The sequence below is a fragment of the Taurulus bubalis genome (assembly GCF_910589615.1).
Source record: "Taurulus bubalis genome assembly, chromosome: 7".
Lineage (NCBI taxonomy): Eukaryota > Metazoa > Chordata > Actinopteri > Perciformes > Cottidae > Taurulus > Taurulus bubalis.
In genome coordinates, this window is record NC_136595.1 from 5,908,761 (window position 1) to 5,929,839 (window position 21,079).

Genomic DNA, 21,079 nt, shown 5'->3' on the forward strand with positions numbered 1-21,079 from the left:
CTGCACCTAATAAACTGTCATCTGAGTGTGTATGTCAGTAACCTTCAGTCAGTCGTGTCAGGCCTGTTCCTTCCTCGTTCTGAGTAAATGCTGCTATAACTTAAGGTAGAAACAGTCAGTAAAGTAGCGTTCAACACAAGCCCCCAAAAACAGGAATACTGTTGGTCACTGCCATCCAAAAATTCATATGACCATTTTGTATTGCTTTCTGGGAGACTCTCTTCTTACAGGTCTTGTCAGGTATGTGGTTTTAGGCATAGAACAAATGATCGATGCTGTCCTTTTCCTGGTGAGGACAGTCTCAGTTATTTGGGTGCGATACATCATAAATACATAAATGGGACCATGTATATTTTACAATTGCTCTAGGCCGCTGCATGTTGCAACCTTCACAGATTCATATTACGCAGAAGCTGTCGTGAATCACGAGTGTTGATCCTGTGAAATTCTGCAGCTTTCATCGTGAGGTTCGTTTAAATAACCGACACGAGTCCCTTCAATTAACTCAACTTTGGTTTTCTTCAGAAACCATGATAGGTTCCTTGTATTTGACTTGGTTTGCAATAGGAAGCGAGGCAGAATCACCACAACAAGACAAACATGATAAGCATGAGAAAAGTACACAAAGCTATAAATCAGTGCACTCTTATGATTGCATGAGTCAGAAACATTTTCAGATGTCATTCCACCTGAATAGATTCGGGCCAATTATTAATTTATCGTAAGACCCGGCCGGAGGCTGCAACCACAGGAATGAGGAGTGGCCCAAAACATTTAACTATTTACCCTTCACACTTTTCTGATCAGAAACACTCAGATGGAAACACAAGCATGTGTGTACACAGATCTATAAAGAAAAAAGGGAGTGGAGGGGGAGGATGAGAATGTTCCTTGCACAGTTCATATCTTCATACTGAGAAGTTACAGGGAAACAACACATCTCCACGGAAAGGAACCAAAATGAAAGAAAATGTTTGCTTATAATAAATCAAAATTAGGTGCAGGTGGGGTCTCAAGAAGGTATAGGGAAGCCAAACCTATCTCTTTAATGGTTTGGGAAACACTGATGCCCTGGGGTGGAGTGGTGGTCAGTGTTTGGAAAGGACCGACTCAGCGAGGCGTGGTGCCAACACGCTGCGCTCTGAGTGCCGATGTGGGGGCTCGGCCTGAGGGACTCGCATTAGCAGGAAGTGCAGGAAGTGGCTGTAAGGATGTGGCCTTCTTCAAACTCAATTTTAACGAAGTAGTAAAGTAATCGTTTTCATCTTTAGACTTTTCTTAAGTTGGAGATCAAGCCTGGATGTAGGCTTCCTGTGCAGCGCAATTCATTTGTACACAGCATCTAAAAATACTGTGTTAAGTAGAGGAAATGCCACTGTGCATCACAATGGGACGTCCTGCTCTGCCCTTTCATGTATGATCATAAACCTAATGGTGATAGCATGATCCCCCAGCAAAATAACTCTAACACAACAACAATCTACACATTTTCATTCCAGATGAAGCTGCATCAGATTATGAGTATGAAACCAGAACAAATGGGTTTCCCACTGTGAGAACAATGTGTCCACAGAGCATTACAGTCAGGTGGGAATCTAGAATCAGACTAGATAGATAGATAGATAGATAGATAGATAGATAGATAGATAGATAGATAGATAGATAGATAGATAGATAGATAGATAGATAGATAGATAGATAGATAGATAGATAGATAGATAGATAGATAGATAGATAGATAGATAGATACTTTATTAATCCCCAAGGGGACATTTGTTGTCAGAGTAGCAGTTTACAGACACAGAATATAAAATATAAAAACTACAGGGATGAAAGATATATACAAAAAACAAATAAAATACAAATAACTGGGATGAAAGATATGTACAGCGCAGAGTAATAATTTAGGATTACATTTAAACAATAGAGAAGTGCAAAAATGCAAAGTATGTATGTGGAGTGTATATGAAGTGTGTGAAGTGTAAATAAACATAAACGTGTACAGTGATGAATTGATCCACAGAGGATTGTAAAGTGAGGATGAGGATGTGCCTGCTTTCATGAACGGTTTGTTATTCGGTAAACAACCTGATAAGATCTTTCATCACAAGGACACACGTCCGTCAAGGATTATAGTTCTGCTCTTGCCGCCCTTTTTGGAGATTTTGAGGTGATTCAGGAGATGATTACAGATTTCCCTCTTTGACTCACTGTACACCTTCCTGGAAATACCACCCTCACACACACACCCTCACACACATACACACACACACACAAAGATGCCGAGAGCTTTCACAAGCCCGTGTGAAATACTTGTGAGATTGACTCAGGGTAGAAATATGAAATTCAAGAGTCCCTCTATCTGTACCGGAGTCCAGGAGCAACTTTGACGTTCAAGCCGTGCTCCTCGCTCACAGCTGCTTGTTGTGAGCAGGTCAAAAACATATTCATGTCATGATTTGATCACCATTACCTAATGGCCTTCTCTTAGTGACTAGTTTTAGTTTGTGGGCTTCTTCTGTACTGTATATGGTGAAAAGGAAAGATGTTTAAATGTGATAAACAGTACAGCCATAGTAGTTCCCACCCGTAAAAGTCCAATTGAAGTTTAATTTCCCACAAATCGTTGTACTCAAATCATTTTAACTACACAATGAACTTTTACAAAATAACTGATAAAAGATATCAGAAACACAATGTTTATTCTGTGTTTATTGCCACGATGAACAATTTGACTCTGTGAAAGTTGCATAAGAATAAACATAGACATAGAGTAAAACTATAAAATATAGAAATATAATAAAAACAACAAATATATGAGCAACATACAGTAATACACATTATTTAGTGGCATGATTCTGTTTATATTATTTGCAGCCCTGAGATTCTTGAATGACCCCTTGGAGTCTTGACATCATAGGAACCTCTAGCATAAGAAATTTGGTTTAAAAAAATGATTGGCTTTAACACCCCATGTACACTTTTTACAGTTTTGTTGATCATTTTTGTGGCTTATGACATTTTACTTGACAAGTTATCTGCTGTGATCGGTGACAGTGAGGCAGGAAGGAGGAGTGGCCTGAAATTAAACAGACGGTGAACCTCACCCCGAACAGCTTCGGCCCTCATGCACTTCCCCAGCTTTCTCAATCTTCACTAATGTGAAAACAGCTCGAAGATCAAAAGGGCCGACATGTTTTGTGGCAGCGTCTCTCCGTGCGTGTCTGTCCGATGCGGGACATCTGATCATCCCGGCCTTCATCCTTCATAGCGGCCGGACGGGCTCCTTGTATTGTCTGAAAGGAAACACGTGCACGTGCACGCACATGCACGTGTCTGGGTGTTATCAACTCCAGACAATACAGAGGAACAGGAGGACAAAGACAGGAGAGAGTGTGGTCTTGAGGTCCAGTCAACACGCACACACACACACACACACACACACACACACACACACACACACACACACACACACACACACACAACATGACCTCATACCTGAATGACAGAAGTAGAGAAGCTCTTTTACATGTTTCTACTTTACTAGATGAAATTTGATCGATTCTGCCAACGTTCCCTCCATCTTTGAAAGCTTTGTCATAAAGAACACTGAAAGTGGATTTTAAACCGCGATGCTGAGCTGATTTATGTTTCACTCAATTCTGAGCCGAGCAGTTAAACTCCACGAGTCTCGAGTGCACCTCAAACATGTCACAACCATGCAAAAGATCAGGGTGTGTGTGTGTGTGTGTGTGTGTGTGTGTGTGTGTGTTCCATCCTCTCTCTGCATTTAGCAACATTCGGTCACATCTAAATCTTCTCTAAGCACCACAGCGGTTGGTGGTGTTGGTGGAAGAGGTCCCAAACAAAAAGACTTGGAGAATGAAATATGAGGCTGTGCAGAGAACGAGGAAGAGGAGGAGGAGGAGGAGGAGGAGGAGGAGGAGGAGGAGGAGGAGGAGGAGGAGGGCAGAGAGAGTTTTGTTCAGGAGTTGGGGGGTTGTTGGGGGGCAAGAGACAACTCAGCTAAAACAGAAAGAAAGAAAACTCCTCCCAAGCACTGTGGGGAAAGAGGAGGGGTGTGTGCTCGCAAATCACTCCCCAGCGAGAGAAAGAGGAGGGCAGGGCTTCTGATTGTGCAGCGCTACTTGTTGTTGCCTGTCTGAAGGAGCGTGAGTGTGCAGTCTTGCAGTCGGTCAGCTAGTCGGCCCCTCAAGTCATTCAAACAAACTATGACATGGAATCGCTTTGATAGAAGTGTATACATCTAAAAAGAAAAAGAAGAGCAAAGGTCGGGAGCAGGAGGTCACACTAACAGGTATGAGAGTCTGTGTGTGTGTGTGTGTGTGTGTGTGTGTGTGTGTATGTGCGAGTGTGCGTCCATCTACAGTAGATGTGTGGAGGGATGTGTGGAGACAGTTATCTTAATGGTCATCTTTTTCCTCTGGGTGCATTTTCATTCGCCTTTAGTTTTTTCTGTCTTCTCATTATCTGAGCTACAAGTTAGAAATAGAACATGTTTCTTTCTCTTCTCTCCCTGTGGTGGATGCATGTCTCACCACACTCCTCTTCCTCGCTCAGCGGTCCCTTTCTCCATCCCCGTCGGTTGGATTGTTTACAGTGAGTTAGAGGGTTTTCTCAGGGACTTTTTTGAGCAATAAGTTGCCTTCCCAAGACACTGGGTGTGACTGTGGTTCCTGGGTTTGGTGGCAGGAAATAATTACATGCAATATGACAGATAAGATCAAGAGCTTTCGTCAAGGTGTTTTCTTTTTTATATGTTTTCGAGTGAGTTTGGGGGTTGCTTCCTTTGAAGTTTAGGTTGAGGTCACAGCTTTTCATAGAAGTTTATTTCTCTCAGTCAACCACTGATATTATAAATACACTGAAAAGTCATAAATATGTATTGTCGTATATGACCTCAAACCAAACAGTCAATGTGAGGCTCTTATCAAATGGCTCCTTGCTCAAGAAACCCTTTGGCAGGTTGAATGACTGTGACCTTTCACTTATGAGAACACAGCTTTAAACAGCAAGCCACCCACGGGATGATGACAGAGGCAGACGTGTGTGTGTGTGTGATGTGTTGATGTTGTATCCAGATACACACACACACACACACACACAGCAGGTTGTTGCAGACATTAGTCAGTGTTGGGTTTGAATCCCAGTGTCAAGAATCGAGCCAATGAGATTCAACCTTTAATTAACGCTGAAACGTGTCTGTGTCAGATTCACAGAGGTCAGCTTTAACTTTGTGATGGTCACATACTTGCAGTGTGTGTGTGTGTGTGTGTGTGTGTGTGTGTGTGTGTGTGTGTGTGTGTGTGTGGTGTTGTGTTACTTGCCCCAGTGGGATGAGGTGGTTGGTATTCCAGTAGTCTTCGTCGACTTCCCAAAGCCTGACTGACTGCACAGGTTGAAAGTAAAAAAACAAATACATTTTTCCAGACCATGACTTGAGTTTCATTTTGGTATCCTAACTTTAGTATAACTTTGTGTTTAAACTTTACTGTATTTCAGAGGAGAATGTTGTAGTTGTAGGCGTACAAAGTATATGATGAGCACCTAGTGGAAGCAGCTAGCTGTTAAAAAGTAAAATGAAATAAAAGACGACCTATCCTGTCTAATCCATACAAGAACATGACAAATGTCAACATGATAATTGTTGGTTTAACAGGGAGTCAAGTGCTGGAATTATTTATTATCCAGGCCATTGACTTCCTGCAGTGCTGTCATCACCTGCTGGTCCCAGCTTCAGACAAAAGAGTGGTGTTGATCTTCTCATCTAACTGTCTGCAAGAAAGCAAATACGCATCTAGAAGTTACAGATTAAAGATATTTAGGATATTAGGTGTGAAATGTAACGGATTACTTCTCCATGGTACTATTGTTGTTTTAACTTAATTATGGAACTAAATACTTCTTCCACCACTGACTGACTGCTTCCTCTCTGAGTGACTGAGTGTGTGATGATCGGTGACACACACACACTCTGTCCGTCTCCGTCACTGCAGACATGTGAAATAAACACACACTGAGGGTAAAGGTGGAGAGAGATTCAGTAACAAATGGCAGCTATGGCTGTGGGATTTAATAAAATCCTCATTAACATGTTGCATACATACTACACACACACACACACACACACACACACACTGGTGGGCCCACGCACAGAAGAGCGCAGTAGGGACACCTCTCTCTCTCCCTCTCTCTCTCTCTCTCTCTCTCTCCCTCTCTCTCTCACTCTAACAAAGGCTGCCTCTAACCAGTGGTCATGTGACAGTTGTTCCCATTGTTCACTTCTGGCCAGGGGTGGTTTTGCTAATGCACTAGTGTGTGCGTGTGTGTGTGTGTGTGTGTGTGTGTGTGTGTGTGTGTGTGTGTGTGTGTGTGTGTGTGTGTGTGTGTGTGTGTGTGTGTGTGTGTACGCTTAACAAGAGACCAGTAAAGCAACGTGTGATAGTTGCTGTTTTAACTCCATTTAATTTTAAAATGATATTATTGCTGAGCGTGTGTCTTGTATTATGTGAACCAAAGGACTTGTAAGATTCCTTCAGTCAAACCTGAGTCCTCTACATGCACAGTAACCCAAGGTGCCAGTTTTTAACACCACTACTTCAGTGGATTAACAGCAAAGCCTGCTTCCTACTTGTTCATGTGTACGGTGAGCTAGAGAGAGACAGGGACACATTACATTACATCAAACAGGAAAGTGTGTGTCCTCCAACATTGTGAGACAGAAGTATAGATATAATTAGGTTTATAGTGGAAAGGAGAAAGGGAAGCATGAGAGATATTTGTTTTATTGGCAGTAATCCTTTCTAATGAGCTGGCTGCCGTCGACATGTTTATACTGCCACTTCCTCTTCCTGTTAATCTGCGCTGGTTTCCCACCCAGGGCCTTGTGTATGCGTGTGTGTGTGTGTATGCGTGTGTGTGTGTGTGTGTGTGTGTGTGTGTGTGTGTGTGTGTGTGTGTGTGTGTGTGTGTGTGTGTGTGTGTGTGAGTGTGTGCTGACATTCCCAACCCAAGGTCTTCACTGCTGTTGCAAACCTCTCTTCAGAATATTTTGTCTTTTGTACCATGGTCAAGGAAAACACTTCTCATTGGTTTCCAGGTGTCCATTAGCGGGGGAGCTGCTGGTTTTTTGAGTATTTTGACACGGTATATTCTTCTCTATGAAGCCTGGTTCCAGACCTCTTGAGTTGCTGACCACTGGAGCCTGATAAACCAATATTAGCTATTTAGAGATCTATTGTATCGCCGTATATGTAATGTTTATGTCAGTGAATGACAAGAAGTTGTAAATCCTGTCTCCGCCGGTCTATAGTCCACATCTTTTCAGGTGCTACAGCTAGAAAAACGATGAAAAAAAGAGCCACAAAGATGACATGAAAGCAGCTATCATAGGTTTTTGTAGGTCAATTTACCAAAATAACTGATCATTATGACAAACATAACATGTTAAGTTAACTGTTCCTTGCAGCTGCTACATCTGTGCTTCTAATTTGACTGAAGATGACATTGGGGCGTCATCTATCACTACTCGTCGCTTAGGACAAGACACGATCCGGCCCAACAGAAATCCATTGAAACAAACACAATGTCCATCTGGTTATCAGGTTAGCCTCCGTCTCCCTCAGCGTAGAATCAAGGTAGTCTGTGGAATAATGATAAGTTATATTTCTCAAGATTTCTTCGTGTCAGTTTTTCTGTTTTAAATTTAAAAAGCTTTGTCATTGCAGTCGTTCACAAAACAAACTGTAGTCGCTGCATTCTCCAAACATTGACACAGGATTGGTAAATAAAAGACCATTAGTTCAGCTCACAATTACGGTGCAGGCAAGCTCTTTGATTGGTTGTGTCTTATACATTTAAATAATTAAAATGTCCTCCTGTTTTCTGTTCACAGGCTTGTACCTTTGACTTTTTAAGACAGTTCCATGCCGATCCAAATCTTGAAAGTGCTTCATATAGGACATGCATGGTCAAAGCAGGAAGAGATTTTCTAATTGTGTGTGTGTTTGTGTGTGTACATGTGTGTGTGTATGTGTGTGATGCAGGGCGCTGAACAGCTGTAGGGAGGAGAGGATGATGCAGGGAGAGAGAAAGAGGAGAATCAAAAGAGCAAAGTCTATTATTACGAGAGGTGGAAGGACAAAGGATAGAATGAAGGTGACAAAGTGAGGAGGCAAGAGAAGAGCTGACATCATGATGGACAGACAGAAGGAGGAGGGGATGTCTGGGTGGAGGGGGTGGGGCGGCTAAAGGTTGAGAAAGAAAGGGATAAAAGTGAAATAAATAGTGTGGAGGGAGTAGATGGGGGAGACGGAGAGAGAAAAGGTGAAAGGAGAAGAGTGAGTAGGAATTTCACACCTCCACTCGAAGTGGAAATTACCTCCTATATAGCTCCTAGCATGAATAATTTATTCATAAGATTAATCGACAAAGTATTCATGTGCGTAAGTGCTGTCTGTCTGTGGTTTCACTCAGTGAGAGACAGTCCTTTCTCCTCTGTGGATGAGGGTGTGTGTCTGGCAGATGGTCAGGGCCACACACACACACACACACACACACACACACACACACACACACACACTCACACACAGAGCTGACCATGCCTGAGGGTCTTATAATAAGTCCTCCTCCTCCTGTAGTCGTTCTGCCCCTCAGAGGAATCCACACTCTGACCCAGCATGCCTTAGCAGGACTTTTACAGTGTGTTTGTGTGTGTGTGTGTGTGTGTGTGTGTGTGTGTGTGTGTGTGTGTGTGTGTGTGTGTGTGTGTGTGTGTGTGTGTGTGTGTGTGTGTGTGTGTGTGTGAGTATTCACTTTACTCGTCACGTTGAAGAGTCTTGAACTGGACAGCTGTTCCTTTGCCAAAACCTCTATTTGCATTTTAATTGACATTCATCATCACAAGCTGGTGACTCCTTGACCTCCTGCTGGAGTTGGGTTTAGTTCCACTTTATATTCTTGGTTTTCTGTATTCACTAAGCTCCAAAGCTTATCGATCTTTTGTGAAACATTTTATATCTCCTTGATGTTTTTTTTTTGTATTTACAAAACAGAGCCTTGTATAAAACTGAGGTAGCAGGGCTCTGAATGTAATCTGTTGCTTTGGCCAGTGGAAATGAATAACATTACAGCAGCTGTCGCTAATCAATTCACAGATTGTAAGTAACTTGGCAAAGTAGAACCTGATTGGTTAATGTGCTCTCAGTGTCTCGGGGAAAAGGGTTGTTTGTAAGAGATACGAACGCACTCTCACATCACAAATGGACATACCAGAGTTATGTGCTTTTCTTGTGAAACAGAATCATACATTAGACTTAAAAACTCCTGCAGAGAGAATAGCGACAAGCATGTTTTAATGCTTGTGTTTTGCATATCTTATATATGACATATGTACATATATGATTTTCTATCATCCAGTTGTTCAGTACTGAGCAGCAGATGTACAAGTTATTCAGAAAAGGCGCTTCTCACAGTGTTCAGTCATTTCACAACAATATTTCACTGGAGGAAGTGGTCCCAACATATCAGGAAATGAGCCTGTTTTCTTTCTAACTGGAGTTAGATGAAAATATATATAATATCCTCCCTGTTCATGTCATGCAGAGCTTCATGACATACTTTAGTTTAGCACAATGGAAGCAGGGAAGACAACAAGCCTGGCTTCATGGAAGATGACCTCTTAGAAAGGCAGCGTGGGCCTTTCTTACACATCGAATGTGCTATTCCAGCTAGGAACAGGAAACCAAACCACTTTGATTTGTGTATCTATTGGCTAGCTTGCTAACTAACAATAATATACATGGAAACTGAACGTTTTCAGAAACATTGAACGGCGTGCGTTTCCTCTTCTGGTGTAGGCTAGCTTACTATGTGCTAGGCTAGGCTAACAGGTCCTGGACAAGCTCTAATCTATGTAGATTAAGTTGATTTTATCTGACTTTAAGCAAGAAGGCAGACAAGCATAATAAAAACCAACATGTTCTGAGTGTTCCTTTCAGTTTCATTCCCTAATTAAAGTCATGTTCCTCTCTGTCCTCAGGTAACCGGCTGGTTACAGGCTTGTATCGCTACGCTGAGCCCATTACAGATTAGCTTGTCTCACTACTCTGGCCTTACTTGACCCGCTTTATCATGCTGCTTTGAGATATAGCTCAAAACATAGGACTCATCACTGCACATTGTACAATCGGGTCGGATAGTCCTCATTTGCAGTGCCCAGGATATATAAAATCATGCCAGGCAGGTTACCCATGTACATAAGCTCTACGTTTGTACTTGTACAAAATACCTCCAACCGTAGGTCCAATAACTGTCTACGCTAATTATTAGTCTGGAAAAAGAAGTTTATTATGGCCCTTAGTCTTAAATAATACTCTTACAACAACGTGCAACTGTTGCCTTTGTGTCTATACTGTATGTATCACACACACTTTGTGTATATTTCAACTCCTCTGTTGATGCATGGACTTTAATTTTACTTTTAATGCAATGGTTTGTTTTTTCTTGTCCTGATTGCCAAGACAAAAGCAACTGCATCTGGTTGAATACCACTAATGACACTTAACTTCATCAAATAAGGAGATCATTTATTTGCATTCAATTCACATGCTGAAACTAATTCACAGCATTGACAGACGATTTTTACCTTTGAAATCCAAATATTGTTTAACCAGGAGCCGCGTCGATCGCCTCGGTGCTAAACATTGCCTCTTCTTCAGGGCGAAAGGGCGTCTGAGTGCTATGAGTACTACACAACCCCCACAGCTTCCTCTGCAGCCTATACTTTCCCTGATCGCAATCAGGTTGTCCAAATAGACACAATAACAAACACCAGCATAGTTGTTTGTGTCAGATTCTTTGGTGAGATTAGAAACAGGGAGTGTTTGTGGGATCTCGTACCACCCTGTCTACCAACATGTCCGTCAGCTGATGGTATTTTAGTGTTTACAGTATGACTAACTGCTGCATGCTGAGTGATTCAGAGCAGATGAGAGCGGGCTGTCCATTCATCATCACAGGGGATTTAATCAAGAACCTGGCCACTGTTTTCCATCGCTGCCAACCGATCTGTCCGGTTCATCTGAAACTTAAACTTAAACTTTATTACGTTCGTCATTTTACATACATACTGTACATACATACATACATACAAACATGCATACATACTGTACATACATACATACATGAAATGTGGTAATTCTGCGTGTCTGTCTGTCTTACAAAATCAAGCTCATTAGCAAAGAAAGTTGTGTGCCGTCGGTGCTGCTTCTTGGTAACGCCTTTTGTGTTAAGAAGTCTGGAGAAGAATCTGGTTTGAAGTGCCTCGCTGGTATTTAGAGAACTTCAAGCATTCATTGTGACATTCAGAGTCTGTTGAAACTGAAGCAGAAGGTCAGACCTCTGTTCTCTTCTCACATTGTCTGGTGACATTTGTATTGGCTTTGAGCCAAGCATCATGTAAAAACTACAACTGCTGGACTCCAGTCTTTAGTCCAGTCAGTGTTATGACTTGAGAGGTTGACAAGTCATCCTTCTGTACAGTGTACTAATGCTCTCCTAAGTACTTAATATATATATATATATATATATATATATATATATATATATATATATATATATATATATATATATATATATATATATATATATATATGTATATATATATGTATATATTTGTAGCTTGGAATACATTTTTTTAAATTTATCTAGAATTGTTTGATTATCGTTGGAAATATCGCTTGTGTAGCTTTCAAAACCTTTCACTGAAATATTGTGATAACATCAAGTCTTAAAAATAGTGCAGTACTGGGGAAGTGTCTTTTACTTACATTCTCCAAAAACAAAGAAAAGTAAGTTTTGTGTATGGTGTTACATAATTGTTTTGTAAAATGATTGTATTTGATGTAAACAACACATACACTATAAAGGTTTTCCGACATGCACACAGGCAGAGTACCATTACTTAGCTGAAGCTACTGGTTTAATGTTATGTAATCAGAAGCTGTATTTCCCTGCAGGCCATGAGTTGCTGTAGATTGGGTATGCATGTTGATGTGCAGTATGTGAGCCTTGTGGTGGTGATGGGAGGCCACCTGTTGTACTGGATCATGTATCATCATATTTCATCTCAGTGAGGACCTCGGTGTGTGTTTGTGTGTTTCAGATCATATGTCTTCACAGAAATGTTCTCCTTTCCGTCTTGTCTTCCTATGGTTACATAACTGTGTTCCCCAGGTTGTACTGTATGTTAGGCTATATCACACCCTGTGAGGTTAATTCACCTACATTTCTTTATGTATGTATCACCTTAATAAAATTATTAAAAAGCTTTATACGTACAATGATCAACTCTTCAAATCCAGAGCTTTCAATGGCTGGTTGACAGGAATCAAGGCCAATACATCAGATTTTTTAATTTCTATATGTGTTTCTTTCCAGAGTTGAGGATGATGGCAGAGGGGCGTTTTGCCAGTCTGCCCAGGTCCCACCATGCACACCACTCCCTGGGAGGAGGCCCTGCACACCCTGGACTACCCTCCAACTCCCTGGGTGTCCCCAGCAGCAACACCTGCTCCTCCAGGGGCCTCCAAGCCTCGCTCGCCTCCTCCATGGACCTCCTCAGCTCCAGATCTGGGTGAGTTGGCTGACCACCAGTGGCTCGCAGCACAATCAAAACGTCTCCAAAGACTGTGAGCAGGATGCGCGGTGTGTGAGAGCTTAATATGTTAGTCTGTGTACAGTGAGCAGCATCAAACACCTTCAATGCCTTTGACAGCATCACATTTATGCCCTGTGTCGGCTTGTTCAAAGTTTTAAGAGGATAAAATCCTTACGAAACCCCAGTGGGTAGCTAGTTATCTTGATGTGGTGAACATGGAACATGGAACTGTCAATAGCTAGAATACATAATATATGCATATATATATATATATATATATATATATATATATATATATATATATATATATATATATATGCATATGTGTACATGTTTATATAAGGGGTGTATATGTGTGTATGTGTGTGTATACACATGTGTTTGTATACACATGTATACCCTTATGTATCTATTTGTATTTGTATTTATTATTATTTGTATGAATATGTGCATGTGTATCTTTATGTACATGTATTGTGGACATATTTTCTTTATATGCATATCCAGAAAATCAATACAAATTTGATTTAAAAAAAAAGAAAGAAAAAGAGGATAAAATCCTAACTGGAAGGTTTTTTTCTCAAAGTATAGAGTCTTCTCAAAGGTTCAGGGTGTTTTAACTTACTTCAATGCATTATGTAGTCTTATTCGTCTCTCCCCTTGTGTCATTTGCCCCCCCAGTCTCCCTGCAGGGCAGGGCAGCGGCCTATCAGATCTGTCCACTTCTTCCTACCAGCCGGTCTCCATTCACGGGACGCTGCCTCGACGCAAGAGAGGCGGGGCCAGCCTCACGCATGGAAACTACACCTGGGACCCCAGAGCCAATCCAACGCAACAGATACCTTGGGGGAAATCGCTGGTCCCTGGACACGCCCATCAACCCATGACCTCTCCGCTGGTCCAAAATATCATCGATGACTGTCACGGTTACAGGTAAACACATGAACACACATGAATATGTCCATGTTGTTCTATTTATTGATAAACGGAACTGCTTTTCCAATATGTACAATTGGGATTTTGTCATCACGGTTCATAGAAAAGTGCAGTGACCTGTTTTTATACGTTGCTTTACCTTTAATTATCGACTGAAGGGTGACACAATTCTTTACACTCCTCCGAAAATGTTCCTTTTCAAATTAAAATACTGAAAGGTAAAGTAGGGCTGTAAAGTAGGGCTGTCTGGCCTGACTTATAGATGAGGTCTCCACAAAGAATCACACGAAAGCACCACTTTAAATCTTGTTTTTACCCAAAATGTGCTCATAAGATGCTTGTAAATAAGTAATTCAGCATGAAAAAAGGCATAAAGACCGATAATTCGATGAAATAAATCCTAGTCAACCCATTATCCTGAACAAATTGTATAGCGTGCTTCTTCAGACAGACCCACACAGAGAGTTTGGAGTTGCACAGAGAAAGGCGAGTTGGTAAAGAGCCCCGAGGAGGTGGAGCAGTTCAGACTTCAGAGGCAACGCGCACACCTCATTCTTCATCATGTCCTCCCATCTTTCCATCTTTAGTGTAGAGTTACGACGGACAGTATCTGATGTAGCCAGCTGTGTGTGTGTGTGTGTGTGTGTGTGTGTGTGTGTGTGTGTGTGTGTGTGTGTGTGGGTGTGGGTGCGTGTGCGTAGCCCCCAGTAGTTGGGTTACCTTTGTAGGTCAGGGTGTGGCAGGACAGATCACAGATTACTGAGAGCTCTTTGTCTGCCCTCTCCATCTTTCTGCCTCCATGCTGGATACATTTCATACACCGCTGACACACAGCAGGACAATTTGTCCAGGTCAGATTCAAGCCGTGCAAGTGGCAAAAATAACGAAGCGTCATTCTCTCACACTGGTTCATTTTATATGGGTATTGTAGAGTCAAGTGTGTTTCTAACCTTCACTTTTTGTTCTTAAAATGCATCACGAGAAAAGAGATTGCTTTCTGGTCTTGGCTCGCGGGTGTCGTTCTTTATAACTCAGCTAATGTTGGCCGGACTTCAAGCAGCTTGAAGTTTAAAGGGCAGCACTTGGTCATAATTTAATTAACCCACTAATGGCCTCACAAATACTAAGAAGACCCTTATATGCAAACAACGGCAGGCCAGAGAGATTAATCTCACTGTGTCCATAGATATTTGATCGCTTTTTTTAACTTAATGAAAATCAACTTCTTGCTCCTAAGTGAAAGGTTTTGCATAAAAAATGTTTTAATTGTAATTTCAAAAGGTATATCTTCATTCACATAACAATACATGCAACGGATAATACATCTCAGCTCATCCCATGAAATGTTTCCTCGTGATTTTAAGTTAGGATGATTAGAAATGTGCAATTGTGTCCATAGCATGTGATATAGTAAAGAAGTAAAGAAAAAAAGAACATGTCACATGTTCAATAATACATGTCCTGATGTGGTTAAAGCAACCTGAAGCATTATACAATTCAAAACTTCTCTCCCCGCTCACTGTTGCTGTTTTGAAACGACACACATGTCCCAGTTGGGTTTTCCATAAGTACGTAACCACTGGTCGGTCTTGACTTTCCATTGCTCATGCTGTCAGCTGACCTATGACCCCTGACCTTATGTTGCACTAGCCTCCGATTGGTCAGCGTGTCTCTCTGTTGACCTCCGTGGGCCGCTGAGCGGACCACCAGGAGAGGAGGAGGGGAGGAGCAGCGCAGAGAGGAATGAGAGGGGAAGAGAGGCTTTTCATTTCCTCAACATGAGACGCTAAAGAAACGGACCCATGTATCTGTCGAGTGTGTTTGGATCATAACTAAGCTTTAATATTTATTAAACAATTCGCTTGGGTGTTCCATGAGCTGTCAGACAACTCGTGTGAATGTTCTGCAGCTTTGAGCAATTTTTTAAGTGTTTTGAGTATTTATCGTATCTACACCTACATATTCAAAAGGAGACATTTATATTTATTTATGGAATTGGGACACGACTCCAGAAAGCAGTGAAGGACACTTTGGAAAATCAAAAATATTGTGTTTACTTCCTTACACAATGTCCTTTTAGTACTGTACATTCACTTCATGTCGACTGACAGCACAGAGGTTAATCGTGTGGATTGGAAACACAAACACAGCAAACACTGACTTTGCACTGAGTCTGTGGATCTTCTTTATGAAAACACACTGACCTCTGGAGGCTGCCTGCAGACCTGCATGCTGCTCATGAGCGCTCTCCTTTGCTCATCCCTCTCTCTCTCTCTCTCTCTCTCTCTTGCTCTCTCCCACACACAGAAATATGGTGCAGTCACTCTCGACAGCCAGCTGTGGTCGTGCTGAGTATTGTGTGGTGAAGCACAAAGAACAACAGTAGCCAGAAAAAGACTGTGGCGAGTGCAGCCTGCTGCTGCCCTCCCTGCTTGTGTTTTTTTTTCCCTTCTCGCTCGCTTCCACTCGTTCTGCCCTCAGAGCTCTGTCTCCGCCCGTGTTGCAGGTCAGTTTTGTGGTCGCAGAAGCAGAAAAACCCAGTGTCTGATGCTGTTTCAGCAATATGGGCAGAAAAAAGGCAAAGTTAGCTGTGGTCAGCTTGTGTATCTCACTCTCACTCTACTTTGCTTCAGTTATTTTAGTGCTGCAGTCGGGCAAACAACACGTTATCAGGGAGAATACAGATTATTCAAGATGCGGGGCGGGGACGTCATCCTTCACTTGACGACCCGGGTTTAAACGCAGGGGATCTCCATCAGCTCCAGGGGGCTGCTGCTCAGTTTGAGGGCTCGACCTTTGACCTCCATGAGGAGCAGAGGGAATTTCCCTCAGTCGTAGCACATTCAGCTACAGGAGCGTATGGGTGTTGTCTGGTATGTGGGGATTCTCATCGCACCACCTCAGACAGGGTTACGAGGGCCAGGTGGTCGGAGTGGTGAAGGTTTTGGGGTCAAACAAAGGTCCAGCCAACAAAGCAACACGAGCCACTGCAATAAGTGTGGTCAGTGTCAAACTGAATGTCTGATTCTCATTTACATTTGAGACCACAGAAACGTCCTGCGCTCTTCCTCCTCATCCTTCTCTTCATCGTTCGTCTCCTTCATCCTCGGCAACGGTGAAGAACTGTGAGCACCTTTCCCTCCTCACTATAACATAAACCACTAATGAAAGATATTTTCTGATGCACCAATCAATTGATTTCCCCCCTTTTTTCTTAAGCCTTATACATGCAGCATTTTATGCCACTAATATGATGCAAGTTGCGAGAAACTACATGTATCAGGACAAAATAAGGCACAACACAAAACATTGGATATAAATCACCTCGGGCTTGGAACATTGTGATTAAAATTATATTTACATCATCATTTAAAAAATATTTTAGAGGCTAACGAATCAAAAAACTGGGGAGAGAGGAATTTGATTATGAAAATAATAGTTCCAGCTCTAGTAATGAATGGATCCCCCTGTACTTGTGAATGAAGTAGCAGATACCTACTGGCTCATTGTAATTTATAGATTTTTAGAAAGTAAACTACATGGTGGAATAGATGCTGGTCTGCAGAGCACTTCAAATGTATACAGTTGACGGGGAAAACTTTCCCAGGAGCTAGTAGTATCCAATAGTAACACCCCCGGCGCCGTCAGACAGTTGTTCCTCCAGCAACAACTGATGTGTCCTCTGCTGTGAGGACGATTCGTGTTGATACGCCGTGGGCGGTGTCAGGATACGTTGGATTATTATGTTTAGACCTGGAACCGGGTCGGTTGCCGTACGCCGAGCGTCCTCAGCTCTGCAAAGAGACATCATGCTGCCGACCCCTGAGGTTGATGGAGAGGCCGGAGCGCTCCGCCGTCTCTGAGTAATGAGCGTACGTTGTTGTGAATGGAGGCTTCTGTTTAGTTACACAACTTAATCCCACTCATTATTTGGGGCCACATTAAACTGAGAGGGCTAAGAGCTAAACATATTTGGTTTGGTAAGTAATGGACTGTGCTAATATTCCCGTGGGAACACCAGTGTAGGCTTAAGGGATTTAAACTACCAACCCTGGTAACATAGTCGGGGATTTGCGCTAATTACCTCTTTCACTGAGCCCCAGGCTGTAAGCCTCCCGCAGAGAGAGACTCAGAGCTACATTTATACGCTCAAGTACCACATGTGTAAGGCAACGATGGAGAGCAATGGAAATAAATACGGGCATTCTTTAAAGAACACAACTTGAGGATCTTATATTGCCCAAAACAAACACAATGCCAAAAATACAGTGCCTGAAAATGTGTTCAGTGTATTCTGACTTTTAAACAAAAGTGTTCAAGAAAAGCCAAATAAACTGGAGCGAGAGGTTGTTCAGGAAACAGATGACAAACTGCTGATGTGGTTGTTTTGGGGAGATTATTTGAAGAAATCAAAGAAAATGCAAAAAAATGTCACGGGGGAAAAATAAAGAGAAAATGCTGCTGTTTTTATGTGTGTGCTCTAACCTCTCTGTGAAATTGTCAGTGGACTATGAAGGGCAGGCGTGTGGCTGTGATGTGTGTTATGGTGGGGGAGGAGAGAGAGAGAGAGAGAGAGAGAGGGAGAGAGAGGGAGGGAGGCCAAGTCAAGCAGGCAGTGAGTGAACATGTTTACCACTGACTGAGAGAAAGAAAGAGGGAAAGACAGACTGCGAATGGGACACAGAAAGAGAGGGACTCTGATTGAAAGCAGTTCAGTGTGAGCTTTGGTTCCACTCAACTTCTGTCTTTCAGAAAAAAAACTGCAATCAGGACAGCTCTGCCTTTCCAGTCGACTGTACGCCAGCTTTACAGCACAGCTGTACCTTATCTGTCAAACATGGACACTTGTCATGACCAGTGACATCCATTTGGACCTTTGAAAGCAAAGCGACTGTATCATCTTCTTAAAAAAACTGAGCAGAGTTTGGGTCTCTAAAGACGCAGCATCAGCACCGTCCTTAGGGGACCCACCTGGACGCAACACAACCAGCGCAGCAGTTTATTTGCATCAAGAACGGAAGAGAGGAACCAAAGATCAGCGCCGAGCCGTTCGGGTCCAGGAGCAAGATGTGTTCACTAAACAGGACCATGTCTTTGTCTGTGTTCCCCAGGGAGCCCGCTGCCGGCCCGGACGCCACCGTGGACTACGTGAAGGTAGGAACGGCAAATGTGCTTGTTTGTTATTTACTTGTTACACCGACTAAACTACCACAGAAGCTGCCACATGCAACCTTCTATGTGCAGCACAGATTCAGTAAATTGTTATTGCCGTAGGTGCAAGTCTGCTCGTTACGTAGCAAGAAGGAGTGTTGGAGGTACTGGCATGCAGTACCAATAGCTGGAGTATAAGTAATACTACTAGTTATTTAAAACCACAATGATTCCACTCTGTTGTGAGAATGCTGCAACTCTAAACGCTTTTTTTCTTCGATCTTTGCTTGGTTAAATTAAGTTTTAGACATTTAGTAGACATCTGAGAAAAGTGATTGAATTTCGTCACCATCTGAATGAGCTGAAACTGGACGTGAAATGATATTCACCAGTTTCTGCAGCCTTCAATGTAAACATCACTCATGGGAGACGTTCATCCAATCGCCCCCGGGATACGAGGATAATTCGCCTGTTAAATCATAGGTCTGCCACTGTGCTTAGGCTGTCACCCGGCTGTAAATCATATTCACACACACACACACACACACACACACACACACACACACACACACACACACACACACACACACACACACACACACACACACACACCACATGAGCCCCCCTGTAGAGGGGATTACAGAGAAGTCATCATTCACTTATCACAATATCATCTATCTGACATACAATATGTTATACTGTCTATATTTCTATCTCTCAGTATATGTCTTTGCCTTATTTCTTCAACTCACCCTGTACAGCTTCACTTAATTATTAGGGAAAATCCATGTAATCTAGGCAAATATTAAATACACAGTAAATACGTACATGAAATGATGTGAAATCTAAATACGTTTTGAAAATCGATTAAAATGGTTTCCACATAACTGAGAATCACACGCTGCCAAGTACTGAACATTGGCACAAAATACTAAAATAATAATATTTGTTTATGTATTCTGCAATCAAATATTATGATATTGTCTGTTTTAAATAGTGATTTAGTTATTTATTTCTCCAACATGTAATAGGGGGGGAGAGAACAGAAATGGAAAGGCAACATGCCGAGAAACACATTTTAGTTATTGTTAATGTATTTATGCAGAAATTCAGTTTTCCATCTGGTGCTGTAACTGAAAGCGTCCACGAGCTTTTTGCTCTCTCTCCCCATGTGAGGACAAATGAAATTCAAACAAAATAAAACCTCTGCACAGACATCTTATTAACAAAGTGAAGCTAAACTATAACCATTGTTTAAACATTATGCACTACACTTAACAGTGCAAAGTAGTCCTACCTACACAAACATATTCAGATGGTGCTTCTCCATCTCTCCTCTCTTCTCCGTTGCTGACACCTCAGTCTGAAAAGCAAACTCAGTCCTTCCCACGAGAACATGGAGGAGCAAACCACACACACACACACACACACACACACACACACACACACACACACACACACACACACACACACACACACACACACACTCAAACCTGCACGGCCACACATTCAACTCTGCACACACACATGCACAAACAGTACTTGTGTGTATTTCTTTGGTCAAATTAGGGTTGTGTGCAAATGTCAACAGAGAGTGTGTGTGTGTGTGTGTGTGAGTGTGTGTGTGTCGACCGCAAATGGAGCTACTGTATCCCAGATATTATATAATATGTGTGAAAGTGTTGCTGTCAGCTGTGGTACTCCAGGTGTGTTTGCATTGCCACTGTGGATGGAAAGCACACACAGATGTCCATGCACGCACACGCACACACACAATCTGGGTCATATCCTGTGGAAGGGTCAAAAGTACAGGAACTATGCAGTGAGCCTTGCATTGTTTAGAGCGATCCGGCCATCGATGTGGGTTCACCTGATCAACTGCTTGCTCAAGCGTAGGCAGCTCAGACGTATGTGGACTAAGCCTTTGGTCTGGCTAGAACTCAACCTCATCATAGACTTGAAGCCTTGCTCTGGCTGCATCCAGTCCTTTTAGCTCCTCTAAACGTCCAAGCTCTCTTTTCAAGTCTTCTCCAGACTTTTTTCTTGCAGCATTCTCTTCTTGCCATTTCTTTAAGAAGGGAGCTTCTTGTCTCTCCTCTTCTCTTCTTGAAGACGATGAGTTAATGCAGCTGCTTCTTGGTCTGCAAGTATCTGCAGTTCAGATAATTCCCTTTGAATAGTGCTGATGTCTTCTTGTAAGATGTTAATGGGATCCTGTTTTGTAACTGGCTTCTTAGCCACCTTAGTTAAAGCTTTCCAGCGTTCCTAAATACTGTCAAAGCGAAGTAGTAGCTCTTGTTTTTTCTTTCTGCA

At 42.3% G+C, this 21,079-nt stretch overlaps 1 protein-coding gene across 1 annotated transcript in view; it reads left to right on the top strand.

Moving 5' to 3' along the window:
* bcar3 (BCAR3 adaptor protein, NSP family member) overlaps window positions 1-21,079 on the top strand; it is a gene marked incomplete at its 5' end in the record, with an annotated part of 60,111 nt that overhangs the window by 11,296 nt on the left and 27,736 nt on the right. Inside the window, 3 exons of the mRNA XM_079221390.1 lie at window positions 12,460-12,655; window positions 13,361-13,612; window positions 18,727-18,769. Coding sequence (XP_079077516.1) covers window positions 12,460-12,655; window positions 13,361-13,612; window positions 18,727-18,769 — 491 coding nt within the window. The remainder of the gene's footprint in view (window positions 1-12,459; window positions 12,656-13,360; window positions 13,613-18,726; window positions 18,770-21,079) is intronic.